The 17,317-nt window shown below is 55.3% G+C and overlaps 1 protein-coding gene across 3 annotated transcripts in view; it reads right to left on the minus strand.

Annotated features, from left to right (window-relative positions):
- Positions 1 to 3,657: 3,657 nt before the first annotated feature.
- Positions 3,658 to 17,317, minus strand: part of BRD4 (bromodomain containing 4) — a 96,042-nt gene continuing 82,382 nt past the window's right edge. The window contains exons 13-21 of one of the 3 annotated variants that reach the window (XM_049877213.1): positions 11,418 to 11,470; positions 10,971 to 11,331; positions 9,822 to 10,415; positions 7,619 to 7,731; positions 7,370 to 7,532; positions 7,161 to 7,291; positions 6,844 to 7,049; positions 6,497 to 6,725; positions 3,658 to 6,259 (exon numbers count right to left, since the gene is read on the minus strand). In XM_049877213.1, the coding sequence (XP_049733170.1) occupies positions 6,191 to 6,259; positions 6,497 to 6,725; positions 6,844 to 7,049; positions 7,161 to 7,291; positions 7,370 to 7,532; positions 7,619 to 7,731; positions 9,822 to 10,415; positions 10,971 to 11,331; positions 11,418 to 11,470 (1,919 nt within the window). In that variant the 3' untranslated portion in view covers positions 3,658 to 6,190. Of the gene's footprint in view, positions 6,260 to 6,496; positions 6,726 to 6,843; positions 7,050 to 7,160; positions 7,292 to 7,369; positions 7,533 to 7,618; positions 7,732 to 9,821; positions 10,416 to 10,825; positions 11,332 to 11,417; positions 11,471 to 12,970; positions 15,631 to 17,317 lie in introns of those variants that run through there. The other 2 variants (XM_049877214.1, XM_049877215.1) reach the window with 2 other exon arrangements.

Genomic DNA, 17,317 nt, shown 5'->3' on the forward strand with positions numbered 1-17,317 from the left:
TCATGCTTGGTAAAATAGAGGGTGAGCAAAAAAGAGGAAGACCCTGAATGAGATGGACTGACAGAGTGGCTGCAACAATGGACTCAAACATAGCAATGATTGTGAGGATGGCACAGGACAGGGCATTGTTTTGTTCTGTTGTACCTGGGGTGGCTATGAGTTGGAACCAACTAGATGGCACTTAACAAGTCCTGTGTTTCCCATCTAGTGAAGTCCACATGTATAGTTGCCATTTATGTTGTTCAAAAAAGGTATCTGCAATGAATAATTCATTGGTCTTGCAAAATTCTATCATGGGACTTCTGGCATCGTTTCTATCACCAAAGCCGTATCTTCCAACTACGGATCCTTCTTCATTTCCAACTTTCACATTCCAATCAGCAGTAATTATATCTTGATTGAATGTTTGATCAATTTCAGACTGCAGAAGTTAGTATAAATCTTCAGTTTCTTCATCTTTGGCATTAGTGACTGGTGTGTAAATTTGAATAATAGTATTAACTGGTCTTCCTTGTAGGCATATGGATATTATCCTATCACTGACAGCATTGTACTTCAGGATGGATTTCGAAATGTTCTTTTTGACAATGAATGCAATGCCGTTCCTCTTCAATTTGTCATTCCTGGCATAGTAGACCATATGATTGTCCGATTCAAAATGGCCAACACGAATCCATTTCAGCTCACTAATGCCTAGGATATTTATCTTCATGCGTTCCATTTTTGATAACTTCCAATTCTCCTAGATTCATACTTTGTACATTCTGCGTTCCAATTAACAGATGTTTGCAGCTGTTTCTTCTTATTTTGAGTCTTGCCACATCAGCAGATGAAGGTCCTGAAAGCTTTATTCCACCCACGTCATTAAGGTCAGTTGACTCTACGTTGGGGAGGCTTCTCTTCTTCAGTCATATTTTGAGTGCCCTCCAACCTGACGGGCTCATTTTCTGGCACTATTTCAAACAATGTTCCTCTGCTATTCACAAGGTTTTCACTGGCCAGTTGTTTTTAGAAGTACAGCACCAGGTCCTTTTTCCTAGTGTGTCCTAGTCTGGAAGCTCTACCTAAACCTGTCCACATGGGTGACCCTGCTGGTATTTGAAATACCAGTGGCACAGCTTTAGCATCACAGCAACACTTGAGCCACCACAGCATGACAAACTGACAGACGAGTGGTGGCCTCCCACTCTCCCACATAGCGACCCTGTATGACAAAGTAGAACTACCCCATAGAGTTTCCAAGGAGTGCTTGGTGGATTCCAACTGCTAATCTTTTGGTGAGCAGCCGTGGCACTTAACCACTACGCCACCAGCGTTTCCTCCCACTCTTAGTAACCACTAATAAGCTTTTGTCTCTATACATCAGCCTGTTTCATATAAGTGGGATCATACAATATTTGTCCTTTTGTACCTGACTTCTTTCACTCAGCGTAACGTCTTCAAGCTCCATCCATACTGTCCCATGTATCAGGACTTCTTTTGTCCCACGGCTGAGTAGTATTCTATTGTATATATGTACCACATTTTGTTTTTCCATTCATCTGTTGATGGACATTCTGTTGTTTGTGCCTTTTGGCTATTGTGAAAAGTGCCACAATGAATACTGGCATACAAGTTTCTGTTTGTGTTCCTGCTTTTATGCCTTCTCGGTATTCTAGGATTGGAATTGCTAGATCATACAGTAATTCTATGTTTTTCGAGCAACCACCAAATTTTTCCACAGCAGCTGCACCATTTTACAATCCCACCAGCAGTGGATAAGGATTTGAATTTCTTCACATTCTCACCAGTATCCATTATTTTCCCTTTTCTTTTTCATAGCCATTCCAGTGTGTGAAGTGATATCTCATTGTGGCTTTGATATGCATCTCCCAAATGACTTAATTATGTTGAGCATCTTTTCATGTGCTTGTTGGCCATTTGGTGAAATGTCTATTGAAGTCCTTTGGCCATTTTTCAGATCTTTTGTCTTTTTGTTGTTTGGTTGTAGGAGTTCTTTATACATTCTAGATATTAAACCCTTGCCAGATATATGGTTCTCATTTTTTTTCCCGATCTATATATTGTATCCTTTTTGTTGATAAAGCCCTTTGATGCAGTTTTTAATTTTGATGTAGTCTATTTTATCATTTGCTGCTTGTGCTTTTGGTGTCACATCTAAGGTTCCATTGTTGAAAACTAGATCCTGAAACACTACCCGTTTTCTTCCAAGAGTTTCATAGTTTTAGATCTCATGTTTAGGTCCTTGGTCCATTTTGAATGAATTCTTTTATACGGTGTGAGGTAGGGGTCCAGCTTTTTTTTCTTTTACATGTGGAGATCCAGTTGTTCCAGACCATTTGTTGAAAAAACTCTTTTCCCCATTGAATACACTTGTCGAAAATCAATTGACCATAGATGTACGGGTTTCTAAATGTGCTTTTGTGGCTACTTCTTGACTCACCAATTTGGAGCATGATCCATTGACTTCTTGCTGCAATATTATCTTGCCCACATCACCAATACTGGACAACACTGGGCCATTTTTATCTTTTCTGTTGGTTTGCTCTAACTGTGAATACTTCACTCATCACTATTTTTGTCACCTCCCTCCACCACCTGTTGTTATCCACGCTTTTGTCAAGGCTGTGGTAGGATCCTGATGAAGTTCTGTGGATGGCTTCTTAAATGTATGTTGTTCTGCCTCTGTAAACAATGCATATGAGTTAAACTCACTTCCACAATTGCATATATTGTACCTGCTGCCGTGGAGTTGATTCGAACGCCACGTGTGTCAGAGTAAGCCTCTGCTCCATAGGTTTTCAGTGGCTGATTTTTGGGAAGTAGATCATCAGACTTTCTTCCAAGGCACCTCTGGGAGGACAGAACCTCCAACCTTTCAGTGAGAGCAGCTGAGCATGCTCACCGTTTGCACCGAGAGGCTACCCTATACTGCACAAACACTTGTTCTCCCTGGACTTACTATGCACTTTTTAATTGTGGCAAAAATATATGTAACATTCGCCAATTCAACAATTTTTACATATACAATTTGGTGACATTAGTAGTTATGTTCATCAGGTGCAACCATCAACACTATCTTATTCCACCACCATTAATATAAACTCAGTGCCCCCTAAGCAAAGACTCCCTCCTTCCCCTGGCAACCACGAATAAAGTCTCTATGCATTTGCCTATTCTGTGTTTAAGTGGGATCACATAACATTTGTTCTTGTGTGTCTATTTCACTTGGCGTAATGTTTCTAAGACTCATCCATGTTGTACCATGTATCAGGACTTCAATTCACTTTATGGACTAGAAGTATTCCATTATATGTATGTACTACATTTTATTTACCCATTCATCTGTTGATGGGTACTTGTTTCCACCTTTAGGCTTTTGAACTGGTGTTGCAGTGAACATTAGTGTGCACGTATCTGTTTGTGTTCCTGCTTTCTTCTGGGTATATTGCCCACTTGATAATTCAGGGATTCCTCCTAAATCCTCTAATCTGGCTGCCTGCTGGTGGGTGTCTGAGAACCCTTTCTTCTTGCTCTGCTACACAATCCTGGTCCCCCACCCTGTCCCCCTCTCCCAGCTTTACCTTCAAACAAAAAGACAGGAGAAGCCACAGGAGGATAACTTTATATTCAGTACAAATGTTTATTTTTGCAATGAGAACTGCACAAAAAGAAAAAAAAAAGGAAAAAAAGAAAAGAGAACCTTTAGTATATAAGTGAAAAGTCTACGAATCCCCTTCTACAAATGTCTAAAGTGTTTAATACAAGTCTCAGGTTCACGGACATAATTATTGGCCAAGCAATCTGTGCACAGTCAGTACAGTGGGGGTTTGTACACACCTTGTTCTCTTTTGTACAGGACTAAGATTTCTAGTGCTGCAGATGGGACTGGGCAACGGCCGGATAAATTAAATAGGTCTTAGTTCTAATTACAACCCAGTTAGAGAGACACCCACTGGTGGGTGTGGAGACGGCTGTGGCTGAGGGAAACCTTTAGCGAGAAGGAACAGACAAAACCATTTCTCCAGCAAACAGATGGACCCAGCCAGGGGAAGTTTCTAAACAAAACAAGGGACACAAAAGTAGGTGAGATGAGATGGAAGGAACCCCAAAGAAGCAAGACGTAAGTCACACCTGAACCAGCACAGTGGGATATGAGGCGGTGTCGGGTGGGGAAAGGGCCAGGGCAGTGAAGATGTGGGGGGCCCTGGGCTGGAGGCCTCAACTATACCCTTGGCCATGAGGTCTGGCAGGTTAATCAACAGTGCTAGAAACATTCTCCTCCGTACTTGCATTTGACATCCCCGTGGCCAGGGAGGGTATACTTGTGGGCCCAAAGGTGGAACTGGCAGGGGGCCACCTGGTGGCTCTCTGGGGCAGGGGTGTGTGGTGAGTGTGCATGTGGGTGTGGGGCCGAGATCCTGTTGGGGGGGGGCATCTAAAAGTATCTGGTCAACCCTGAGCTTAAATGAAAGAAGTCTGGGGGAGGCGGGCAGGGTAAGGAGGTGGCCCATATCTTCTGGTGAATGGGGGACCAGGATGGAGGAAGGCAGAGGGAAGAATACTGTCTGGGGTTTGGCCAGGATCTGCCAGAGCTTGTCACCTGCCTGGGCCCAGGTCCCTGGAAGACCAGGGTATATGGGCCTGGCCCTGACTTCCTGTCACAGATTCTGTGGGGGTGGTAGGCTGCTCTGAGGCCCTGAGCAGCTCCTGCTGGAGATGCTAGGGACAGAGGTGGTCTGGGACCAGGCCCTGGCCTAGGCAACAGGTGGTTCACAAAGAAACGTCCGGGAGACGCCAACATTAAAAAAGAGAGATGTGTTTATTCCATGATCAGTACAGGCCAGATGCATATTCACTGTATTAAAGTCAGACCAGTCAGGGACTCCAGAGTTTGGCCAACACTGAGGCACCAGCGTCGTGGTGTAGAGTGGGATCTCATGGCACGCAAAATTCGCTGAGGGCTCCAAGTGTAAAATTAAAAAAAAAAAGGGGGGGGGGCAAGGGCAGTCACTGGGGCGGGCGGGGGTTCAGTCTGTGGCTCCAGCCCCACTGCCTATCTTGGCCCCCGGCCCTGCCTTTCCCAATAAAAAACAACGCAAACAGATTTGACTTAAAAAACAAAAGAAGCCAACGAAGGCAGAAGGAAAAGAACAAAACAACAACAAAAAAACCAAAAGGAAAAGAAAATGCAGCTTTCTGGTTTTATAATTAAAAAATAGACTAATAAAAGTTTGAAACTGAGTAAAATATAAGCAATTTTTTTTGTTTTGTGTGTTTTGTTTTTTGTGGAGTTTTTTTTTTTTTTTTTTTACACCAAGTTTGGTGGAGTCACCAACAAACTTCGAACAAATATATGCCAACTATGTTCACTATACAACACGTCCACGGTCACATACTACCCACAATGCGTGGGGCCACTGCGCGGAGGGACGGCCACGCCATTTCAGAGATAAGCAGTGCCATTGTGTCTGGAGGAGGAGAGAATTAAAAATAAAATAGAATCCAACAAAAAATATATATATAGGGGGAAAAAAAAACAGAAACAGAAATACAGGTGGGAAGGAACTGACTTTGGTTGGTGGCCTTGCTCCCCAGGCGGGCAAGCGGCCCCACGCTCCGGTAGCCGTGGACACGCGGCTCCACGGCACGATTCCCTTTTGCACAAGCAAACACTTACAGAGAGCGGCTCTTGGTTAAAGGCTCGTAGGGGAGGGGGGTCTCTGTTCAAGGCAAAGTCAGTGCTGGCAGGGGTGGGCGGCACCCAGTACCCCCAGCTTGCAGGCCTGCCCTGGGCTCCCAGGTAGTGTGGCGGAGTGGGAGGGACTCCTGCAGGCAAGGCGTCCTGGTGTCCCATTCTCGAGGACAGAAGACGGTTGCAGTGGTGGCAACGGTGTCATGTGCACACGATGCGGACGTTTGGCGAGGAGGCTGTGGCCCGGGGTCCAGCAGCTCGTGCTCGTGAGAGGCGTGCTCTGCGTGTGTCCGCGTGTCCGGCAGCGGTAAGGCAGACAGACCCTGTGGCCCTCACTACCCTCAGGCCTGCCCGGGCAAAGCATGCAGGAGGGCCAGGCCAGGAGACGCCCTGCCGCCGCCGCCACCTCGCCACGCTGCTGCTGCCGCCGCCACCCCTAACACTACGAGAGTCGACGTTTTGCCAGAAAATCAGTCAGATGTCACCTAGGTGTTCTCAGAAAAGATTTTCTTCAAATATTGACAATAGATCACTCTGGAAATTCATGTCAATGGTAGCTGCCATCTGTGGGAGAGGAGGAAGGGAGTGAGATGTGGGGTCCTGTTCTTGCAACTGCTCCAAAACTACCTCTTCCCATGGCCCCCGTACCCTGGAATCTCCCTGAGCTGGGGGCCACCTCCACGGGAGCTGCTTGAGCCACCTGAGGACTCAGAGGCTGGCATGATGCAAACACACCTGCAGGGACACCTGCTCACCTGCCCCTCTCTGAAGCCGAGGTCCCCATCTGGGCCTCCCACTCACCGCTTCCCGGCGCCTCCGCTCCTGCTCGCGCTTCCGGGCTAGTTCCCGCTGCTGGTCCAGCATGGACTGGGGCTGGGAGCTCTGGGCCTGGGGGGCAGCGGCGGCCACAGCAGCTGCCTGCTGCTGCTGCTGCTGTTCCTGCCGCTGCTGTTGCTGCTGTTCCTGGCGCCGGCGCGCCTCCTCATGGGCACGTCGGGCCTGCTCCAGTGCGTCTTCATCCTCACGGCTCCTGGGCAAGGAAGTGGGGGGCCTGGTCAGGTGGCCCATGCCACGACCTTGTGCTCTGTGCCCCTGTGCCTGACGACCCAATGATCCCATGACCCCGTGTCCCATGACCCCATCACCACCTCATGCGCTCCTGCCGTAGTCGCTCCTTCTCTTTCTCAGCGTGCTCGGCCTGCGCCTTCAGGGCCTTCTCTCGTTCTTCCTTCTCCCGTGCAGCGCGGCGGAACTGCTCGAAACTGTCGCTCGAAGACTTGGCTGTGGAGGACGGGGTAGTCGGATGCTTCTGTACCAGGCTTGCCCAGGAACCCATGTTCTTAATTTTCAGGTCCTGCGGGCAGAGAGGGCTATGGTCACAGCGGCTGGGTGGCCAGCGAGGCATGAGGGGACTTGCTGTGGGAGGTTCAGGGGCTCAGGGCACATTTATAGCCCCCATACCTACCTTTTTGGGAGCAACTGGCGTCTTGGGCTCCTGTTTCTGCTTGTCCTTGTCAGAGGCCCCCGGCGGGGGTGCATTTTGCTCAGGGGGCCGGGCCACGGGCCTCCCAGTGTCCACGGGCTTCAGCTCTGGCCCTGGAACACAGGGAGCCCATGGGCCAGAGTGTCTTCCTGGGGGGCAGGGCGGGGCGGAAGGCCGGAGTGGACACTCACGCTGGGGCAGGTGGCCAGGTGCCTTGATGTTCTCCGGGTGTTTGGGGGGCTCCGGCCGCAGCGCGGGACTGAAGGGCTCACTGCGGACGATCGGAGAGTGCATCTTCTCCTCCTTCACCACCACCAGGGGCTGGGACTGGACCACAGAGGTGGCGCGCAGCTCCTGGGGGCACGGGCCGGCAGTGAGGTGGGCGGGCAGCCCCGGCCCACAGGCAGCCCCGGATGCAGCAGCCCCGCCCTGCCTGTTACCTGCTTCTTAGGTTGGACGTTCTGCTGGGGCGGGGACTGGTGGGTGAGGGTCTGGAACGGTGGCATCTGGGGGGAATGTATCATAAGCGGGGAGGGGGCTTCGCGGAGGTGACCTAGGAGAGGGCACAGGGAGCAAGTCAGCACAGCAGGTGAGAAGGTACCAGGAGAGAATTGGAACTAGAGAGGACAGATGGTCCCCAAGCTCTGGGGCAGCTATCTGCCTGGCTGGTTCTGACCCAATATTCAGAGGCTCCTGAACCCAGGAAGGGCTGTCGCCCCCACACCGGGAGGGAGCGCCACTCAGAAGGCCTACTGCCCAAGGCCCTGGTCTATGGTGGGGCCTGAGCATAAGCCCTCCGGATGTTTCTATGGTGAGTTAAATACCAGTTGTGCAAATTAGTCCACCAAGGGGTGCAGGAGTCATTGCTGAGGCAGCCTCTGCCTCTGGGTCCTGCTCCCTGACCTGCGTGCCTGTCTGAGAGTGGGCCTGAAACATCTTCGTCACTGCTGGGCTGGTAGAATGAGTCCTGGTGAGCTCATAGCTCTTTTGGGAAGTGGGCACACTTGCCTGCCCACCTGTATCCCCACTGCAACCACCAGAGGCCAGGAGGGCCAGGCCACCCCAGGGCCGAGAATAGTGAGAATCACACCTAACACCTCAGCTCCCTGACAAGGAGCCCAGGCAGGGTTAATAGGGGCTGCATTAGTAGATGCCGCACTAGTGGGTGCCACATCCACCCTCAACCTGGACAAGTTCCCCTCGGCAGCCTGATTGCCACCTATGAGGAGTCCTGTTCTTGCCACCATGCAGAGCTGCTGAATCTGGACTATGTGGTGGCCTCTCTGGTGACCACCCCCCACGACCTAGTCCCTAGCCAGTATGCCAGGACAGATGCCCTGAGTCTCTACAGGCCTGGCGTGGAGCCCGATGGGAGGGTGGCTGGGCCCTGCTTACCCTTCCCTTCCACAGCCAGGACCCCCCGGATACCAGAGGCCTAGCACCTGCTCGCACTAACTTGGTTCAACGGCCCCAGCCCTGTTCCCAGCCGTGAAGCTGGAAGTCTCCTTCTCCAAACTGCCTGGGTCTCAGGTCTGAGGTCTGCAGGATGCACCTGCCTGTTGTCCCTTCCTCGCCAGCACTAAGGAATGAGGCCGGCAACTCAAGAGTGGCCCTGCAAGCCCAGGTACCTGGTCGCTGAGCCTCCTTGGGGCTGGAACACTAGCCTTTGGCCCCAGCCTCCAGTTGGGGTCCACCCTCACTATGGAGGGTCTGTGACCCACGTGAAGCCCAGAGGCTCTGAGGAGGGCTGGGCCAGGGGCACATCTCAGTGCTGATGTTTCCTAAGGACCCCTCACCACTCATGGGCCCCCAAGACACCTGGCCTCGCCTGAGGGTGGCGACAGGGAGCTACACAGCTGCTGTAGTCAATGTCAATGGCATCCTGGAGAGGTCACACAGCTGTTCTCTGCTCTCACATGCAGCGGACCGCCCGGCAGTGGCTGCTCCCTCTGGGGCAGAAGCCATCACAGTCCTACCCCGTGGCTGGCTGACATGCAGGGCGCACAACCCAATGCCCCCATAAGGCAGGCCACACAGACCACCCTGCAGCAGTCTGGAACCTCAGCCTGACCCCTGCCTATCGCCACATCACAAGGTCATGGTGAACCACTTTGGTTACAGCCACTTAAAACAAGCACTGGAAGGGTGAAAAGGCAATGGCCTCCTGACACCCAGGGCAGGAATGGGCCCATCTGGACCCTGAGCTTCACACCTCGTTCTCCTGTAAGGCCCCACTCTATCAGAGGGTCCTCGCCATCTGAGGGTAGCCGCCACGCCAGGTCAGCCTGCTTCCACCTGGACCTCACGCCCTACTGTTTGCCAAACTAGCTCCTGCTGGTCCTTTGGTTGCCTCCTCCAGGAATCTCCTGATGCCCAGAGGTAGACCAGGCGCTATCCCAGTCCCCATCACAGCATGGTCCCACTGGTTGAAGCACTCTGAATGTGAGTTCCACAGGAAAAGCCAGGGGAGCCTCGTTCATGCTCTGCCCGTGGCTCTAAGGCTAACTGAATGCAGGACAGATACCCTGCAGGAGCACCAACACCCACCTCCAGCCACCCAGTGCCTCCAGGTTCAGTTCTGGGTCACCCCAGCCTTAAGTTCTCCCTTGGGGCTCCCAGCCCCTCCAGGGCGGGGCCACTTACCTGTGGAGTAGGGGTCCGATTTGTGGTGCCGGGGCGAGGGGTGGTGCTGGATGACCTGTTGCGGCTTGGCGGGAGGCGGTGGGGGTGGCTGCTGGCCCGGGGCTGGGTGGGGGGGCTGCTGGCCAGGGGGTGGTGGGGGCTGCTGGATGTGGGCAGGGAACTGGAGAGGCTGCAGGTGCACAGGCCGCGGAGGCGGCGGATGCTGCTGCGGCTGGGGGGGTGGCTGCGGCTGGGGTGGCTGTGGTGGGGGTGGTGGCGGGGGCTGCAGCTGCTGCTGCACGGCTGGGTGGGATGGGGGTGGCAGGGGTGGCGGAGGCTGGGACTGCACCTTCACGGAAGGGAGTAGCGGGGTGGATGACTGCACCTTCTGCAGCTGCTGCAGGTACAGCTGCATCTGCATGGAGGTGAGGGGTGGGGTAGGTGGCTCCTCCTCCTCCAGCAGCACCTGGGGGGGCTGGGCCATGGGTGGCTGTGGGAGAATGGCTGGCTGGGCCAGGGTGGGTGCGACAGCTGGGGGCCGGGCCGGCTTGGGGGGCAGGGCAGCGGCACGGTTGCTGGGCCGCGAGGGCTGCTGGGGCAGTGCGTTGTGCAAAGCTGAAGGGAAAGAAGACAGTGGCCTTGAGGCCTGCACCCCTCCCACCTGTTGGGACTCCAGTGGCCTCCCATCGGCTGCCCTCCAGCCCACAAGCACCACCCCCACCCACCCCTACCTAATCACTAAATTCAGAATAAAGACAAGACCCCCTTACCTCCATTCCCCTCCCCCTCAACCTTCAAGCTCACTCAGACAGACCCTCCCCAGCCCCCAGAGAGACTCTATCATGAGCCTCTCAAGCACACATTCTCCCTGCTCAGGGTGAGGGAGTCTACCCCCATGACTGGGAGCTGTAGGAGGCAAAGGGCCATTCCCCATCAAACGCTATGCCTGGTCTGGCAAGAGAACTCAGTAACCACATTCTGCATGACATCAAGTGGCTGCCCAGAGGACTAGAAGCTGTACGCACCAAGCTTCGTAATGAGCATGTTCTGGGGGGTTCTCGTCCAGCATCCAGTTACCCCAAGAAGCCACTAGGCCCATTGTAGAGACAAGGAAACTGAGGCTGGCCACCTGGAGCCCACGGTTGGTGCCCTTCCCAATCCTGGGCTCACCTGGGGGGGAGACCACGGCGTGCTGGTTGAGGTGTGGTGGAGTGCTGTGCTCGGGCGGCGGGGGCAGGTGGGGTGGCAGCTCGGGTGGCGGCAGGTGCAGAATGGGCTGGGTGAAGTGACCGAGGGGGTCAAAGACACTGCCTGGGAGCGGGGGCTCCAGCACGGGCACCTGGGCAGCGATGAAGGGCGGGGTTGAGGCCTTGAGCGCTGGGGCTGCCTGCTGTGGCATGGTGGGTGGGGGCGGCGGGGGCGGCGGCTGCTGTTGAGGCGGAGGCGGCGGTGGAGGCTGCTGGGATGGCGGCGGGGGCTGCTGGGGCACGGGAGCAGGGGCCTGCTGCATCTGGTGGTGGTGGTGGTGGTGCTGCAGACAGACAGACATACAAGGCTGACGTTAGGCAGGCCTGGCCCACCTAGACCATACTTGGGAACCTACAGGAGCCTACATACCTTTTTCTGCTCCCGCCCGGGGTGCCCCTTTTTCTTCAACTTTGGAGCCAACTCTGTGGAGAAAAAGAGAGGGCGTGAGACTTGGGGCGGGAGGGTGTGTGCTGGCTGGTGGGATGTCGGGGGAGGGGGAAAACGTGGGGGTGGGGGGAAGACACAGAGGGCAAGCTCAGGAGCAGGGCCAGAGGCACTGGGAGGGTGGTAGTTGGGCTTGGCCCAGGGTCCCTGGGGAAGACGTGTGGGGTGTCAGCTACCCTTCTACCTGCTGCTTTCCCTGGTGGGGGCCACACCCCTACCAAGCCACACACCATCGGCTCCACTACAAGGGCAGCCCTTGGGACCCCCAGAGGCTGAGATGGGAGACCCTACTGGATCTGCCTAAATCGCTTGTTAGTCAGTAAGGCCTGAGTGCTTTGGTGCCAACGGGTTTTGTTCTGGAACCACCTGGATGCTCAACATGATCACATCTATTTGCATGAGCAAACCAAGGCTCAGGGAAGTTAACGGATCCTCCTGGGGTCACACAGCTCAACAGCAGCAATGCTGGGGCTACCACCTGCACTGTCCCTGGGGCCTACTCCTTCCCATTATTCGAGGAGCAGCAGAGTCAGGCCAGCTGGGGCTGAGGTGCCACGTGGTACCAGCCTAGGGCCCTGGGACAGGGGAGGCCACACTCGCCAGCTGTGCTTACGAGCAGGGGCATCTGAGATGAAGGAAGGAAGGGAACCGCCAGCACCCAGGTCCCTCCCTTGGGATGACTAGAGCTCACAGGGCAGGTGCTCCCAGCCCTGGCGAGCAGAGGAGGTGCTCGTAGCTTCCCTCCTCCAGGGGGCTGGCCCCAGGGAAGGGACCGCCCCAGGACCATGCTGCAGGGACAGGCAGCCTGTGCCCTGGCTCCTGAGGCTGTGATAGTGTGGAAATATCCAGGTGAGCCGCCTATGAGAGGACTGCTCAGATGCCAATGTGCTGATTCTCCCCACACCCCCCGAGGCCTATGCTTAGGAGCTTGGACAGCTGTACCCCTCGCCAAACACCAAAGTAAGGAGAGGCACTCAAAAGTGGCAAGGTCACCAGGCGCACCCATGCCAACCTTGGGCAGCAGGTGGCCTATAGGCCCTCAGGCTTTGTCTTGTTCCCCGAGCTCCCCTCTGGCATACCAGCTCCTCTGCTGGTGGTGGAGGACCCAGGCTTTGCCTGAGGTGAGACGACCCCAGATTGAAGCTGCTGTGGGGCACCCCACCACAAGGCACAGAGTGCCACTAAAGGGACGGCGGCCCTGCGAGAGCTGACCAACCGCACCAGAGATGAGACACCAAAAGATCTCAGCAGCCATGGACACACGTCTTCAAATGAGGAGTGGCAACAAGGACAGAGGGGACTCCGGCTGGAGGCTCAACCCCTGGTGGGACACTGGAGAGGCAGGACCCAGGGCTCAGGGCTTTGGGGAACAGTCAAACATGGGCAAGAGGAGACTCTCGTGGGCAGCATGTGCAGGAGGGGATGGTCTGTGTGGCCCTGCAGGGTCGGGGCAATAATTGGCGGGGGGGGGGGGGCGGTGGCGGGATTGTACGCAGTCCCGGTGCCTCACAGCAGGCAAATGCCGGGCAGGGGGAGGCCAGGGGCAGCTACTAACATGGTGGGCACGGCTTTGGGGGACAGAGGCCGGGCCCATGAGTGAAGTCTGGCCAGGACAAGCCTTAATGGGTGGCCAGACAACCACCATCCGGTGGGAAGGCGGGGGGTAGGGAGACATCTGGAGGGATACCTTAGTAGGGCCGTGAGTGGAGGGCCCATGAAGACTGGGGATGAAGCAAGTGGGGCCTGTGGGGTCCAGGTGCTCATGGGCTCCAGGGCAGGGCCGCGCCTAGTGTCAGGGTTCCCAGTGAGAAGAAAGGACAGGAAGTGCACGGCTCCACAACAGCGTCACGCCATGCCACGCCAACCCCAACCCCCCACAAAACTCTCTAGAACGGGGTACATAAAGATGGCCTCAAGCACGATGTGATCTTTATTCCACGACAATCGCGAACTCAACACAATTTCAGCTTTACATAGGATGGTAATTGTACAAAGATTTAAAAAGTTTCTGTAAAATTTGATTAAAACACTGATTTCCCCCTGTCCCCAGCCCCCCTAAGTGAAAAAGACAGAACAGAGAGATGAAGGCAGGGGGGCAGAGGAGGGGGAAGAGAAGAAGACAGATGGGAGAGCAAAGTAGAAGGGGAAAGCGGGGGAGGATGTAGGGGTGAAGGAAGTGGGGCAGAAGAGGAGGGAGGACAGAGCAGACAGCCCAGAAAGGGAAAGGGGAGGGGGGAGAGGTGAAGGCAGGGGGGCAGAGGGGTGAAAATGGAGGGAGAGGACAGGGGGTGAGGATAGAGGGGTGAGGACAGAGCACGACGAGGGCGTGTGTGTGTTGGGGGAGATGGAGGAGCCAGGGTGGGGCCTGATCTGAACTACCTGGGAGAGTCTTGGTGCCTGGAACCCGAGGATCAGGTGACCTGGTCCCCGGAAGTGGCTGCCCCCTTCCCGCACCTCCTTGGGATTCACAGACCAGCTGGCACGTTGACACCCTCCCCACTGCCCCCCAGAAGAGGTGGCAGGGCCTGTCTCCTCTGCCACTGCTCCGGGAGTACCTGACGCAGGTGCCAGCCCAAGTCTGAAGAGCTTTCAACTTATCAGGCCCACAGCTGTCTGTGGGCAGACGAGGACGGGCCTGAATGGCCAGGGAGAAGAACCTGCAAGGCCCTGCTGGAGTTAGAGCCCGTGTGCTGTGCATGTGTGTGTGGGGGACCAGGACCCAAGCCCAACACTGGGAAAACAGTGGAATATTCCCAGAAAGACAACGCTGGCAGCCTGGACGGCCCTGTGGGAATCTCTGGGCAGCAGCCCCAGTCCTGGCCACACCGTACTGTGAAGAGCCAGGCACAGGCCAAAGGGTACCTCGAAATAGCCTGTCTGGCCAACAAAGCTCGCCTGGGAGCTTGTCCAAGGTCAAGGTGAAGGTCAAGGCAGGGCTAGGCAGTGACAGGCTGGAGGGGAGGCAGGAAGCCTGCCCTCTGGGCAATGCCCTCTTAGCAGCCCTCAGCCCCAGGAGGCGGCAGCCTTTGAGAAGGGCCACGCATGTGCACACAGACCCCACGTAAGAAGGAAACGCCCCCCAACACAGATGTACTCCTCAGGGTATTGTGTGCGTCACGCAGTTTTCTGCCGCGATACTGGATTTGTGACCAAAAATGGGCTGACATTTATTTTTAGAGCAAAATCACCCATTCAAAGCCTCTCGGAAGAAGTGGCCATCTTGCCCTGTCCACCCCGATGTGTGTCACCATTCCAGACCGGTGACGATCCAGCTGGCAACACCCTCAGCCAAGCCTTGGGGCAGATCCCAGGGTGCTGACGCCTGCCCGAAGGTCCAGGGCACAATAGTGGGGGACAGACCCCAAACCCGGCAGTCTGAGGTTTGTCGGCTGCACACTGATGCCCCCAGTGCCCACCCCATGGCCCACCTGGCAGCCCCTGCCCCAATGCCAGGGTAGAGGAGAAATAGACCCCTTCTAAGCCTGGAGACCCCTCCCTATGTGACCTGGGAAGAGGTCAAAGAAGAGGGGCATGCAGCTTAAGTTTCCGGAAATGCACTGGACAAGGAAGACGGGAGAGGCCTCCAGGAGCCGATGGCCGGGGACCCCTGTTGCTGAGTTAGCCCAGCAGGGCATAGAAGGAAGCCCCTGGGGGCCAGCGGGCCTCATCTGGGAAAGCTCTAGAGTGTTCTTCCTTGGGCTGGATGAAAGCTCTCCTTGGCTAATATCACTGCAAGTCCTGGAGGAAGCAGAGGATCCAGAGTCCCAGGAAAGAGAAAAGGTGAAGAGAACACACTTTGCGCCTGGGCAGCACCCCATGTGTGCAGGGGGGACAAGGCCACCCCTGGAAGCTGCCCCCACCCTGAGGCCCCACAGTGGGCCGGGCGCTACAGTCAGCAGTCTTGACCCTGGAGGGCCCAGGGGACCCGTGGCAGCCCTCCCGGAGGGGGACAGGCATGTGCCGCTGGGCGTGACTTAGCCCCCCCCCGGGGACAGGCCCAAGGCTCTGAGGGTGCGTGACTTGGTGGAGTCCTGTCCCTTTCACGGAAGAAAATGGACTTAAGCTATAGCTCGCTGGGAAGGAATCTGGAACTGAAGACCGATTTATTAAGAGTCCGTGTCCAATGATTAGGCAGGACCTACATAGAGGGAGAGAGAAACCAGTGTGAGAGAGATGGTGTGGAATGTTCCGCTCAGTCAGTCACAAGAACCAAGAGCTGCGGCTGGCCGGCCTCCTGTGCCCGTGGGACATGAGAGAACAGGGGGCGGAGCACACCCATTTCCCCCAGAAAGCTTGCCGTGTGTGGACTTCTCTGTAACCGCCCTGTGCCTGTTTGTGATTCCTGACAGAACAACGGCTTCTGTAACGAGTTCCATATGCTCCCTGCACAGCGTAATGCTGGCATTTCCTTTTATCAAAATTCCTCTGAATTCCTAGAGGCACCCCTGCCCCTGCCTCCTCACTCTCCTTCCTGGACAACCAGCTCTGTGTGCACCCTGCTGGGACTTGCCTCCTGCACTCTCTGCAGCCCCGGGGAGGGGGTGCAGGCCCTTCCACTGGGGCCCATGCTGGGTGGAGCAAGCCAAGCCCTGACAGAGAGGAGGCTCTGAGGAAGGGAAAGACCTAGTGGCCCAGTCTCCGCACTCCTCCAGGCCTAAGAATCAAGAACACGAGCTGTAACGGCAGGAGCCAGTCACACGTGCCATTGAGAAGGAAAGGAAGAAGTACAAGTCGAGGAAAACTGCTTTCTGTTTGTGGGCGTCACACAGTGGCCGCCCCTGCAATGAAGCAGACACTTGGTCTAGAGTCACCAACGAGACCACCGCGTTGGCCCTCTTCTGAGGGCAAGGTGCCCCCAGGCCAGTCTCCTCTTCTGGCTACATTCCCAGAAGCTGGCCCTGGCCCCCAAAAGCCCCAGAAACCCATCAGTGTGCGTGTGTGTGTGGACGGTACTCAGTCCCCCAGGTCTCTTCCTCCCCCTCTTCCCCAGGGCCACTCCCCGCCCATGGAGCAGCAAGCAGGGCTGGGAACAGGCTCCTCAGACCCTGGTGGGAGGCTGAGGCGGCCTGTCTGGTGAGAACACCCGTGGCCTCTGTCTGCACTTTCAAGCCCAGATCTTTCCAAAACATCAAGCATTCCTTTTTCCCCTGGAGCTATTAAAAGACACCCACGCACTCCCAGTCCTGGGAAAAGGAAACCAGGAGACGAAAATAGCTAAGTGTGAGCTGCTGCAACAGCACAGCAGGCCAGTCCCAGAACCTCGCAACCTTCTGGATCCACGTTCCTGCCCCAGGTACCTGGAGCTCTCAAGAGGGGCTCAGGCTGTGCCTCCTGCCTAGCATTTCAGCAACAGGATGAGGTCAGAGCTGGAGAGAAGGCTCCTGGGACATCCCTGATCCTAGCCCCAGTGACAGCCACCAGCCTCCATACTGCGGGCCGGCTATCTGACTCCTCCCTCTCCATTCAGATAACGAGCCCTCAAGCTGACCCAGGAATTAGTGGAATCTAAGCTCAGTGGAGGACCACTGCTCAGAGAATGAGGTGGAGCAGGGACAAGGGAAAGAGGGGTGCATGGAGGACCTGCAGCTTCCCTGCCCAGGTCTCCCCTAGTGCCTCTGTTCAGCTCCCTATGGTGATCCACGTCTGGGGCTGAGTCGGCAGAACTGATCCTCATGCAAGTGACAGAAACGGGTGTATCCAGAACTCCCAGCTGTCCAAATGGAAGTGGACGTGTGGGAACAAGGAGAAAGACCAGAGGAGCAACCTTCCACAGTCCCTTGCCCGCCCACTTGCCCAGGCAGGGCTGCCTGTAACTGCCACAGAAA

Source organism: Elephas maximus, chromosome 3 (genome assembly GCF_024166365.1).
Source record: "Elephas maximus indicus isolate mEleMax1 chromosome 3, mEleMax1 primary haplotype, whole genome shotgun sequence".
In the NCBI taxonomy this organism is placed as follows: domain Eukaryota; kingdom Metazoa; phylum Chordata; class Mammalia; order Proboscidea; family Elephantidae; genus Elephas; species Elephas maximus.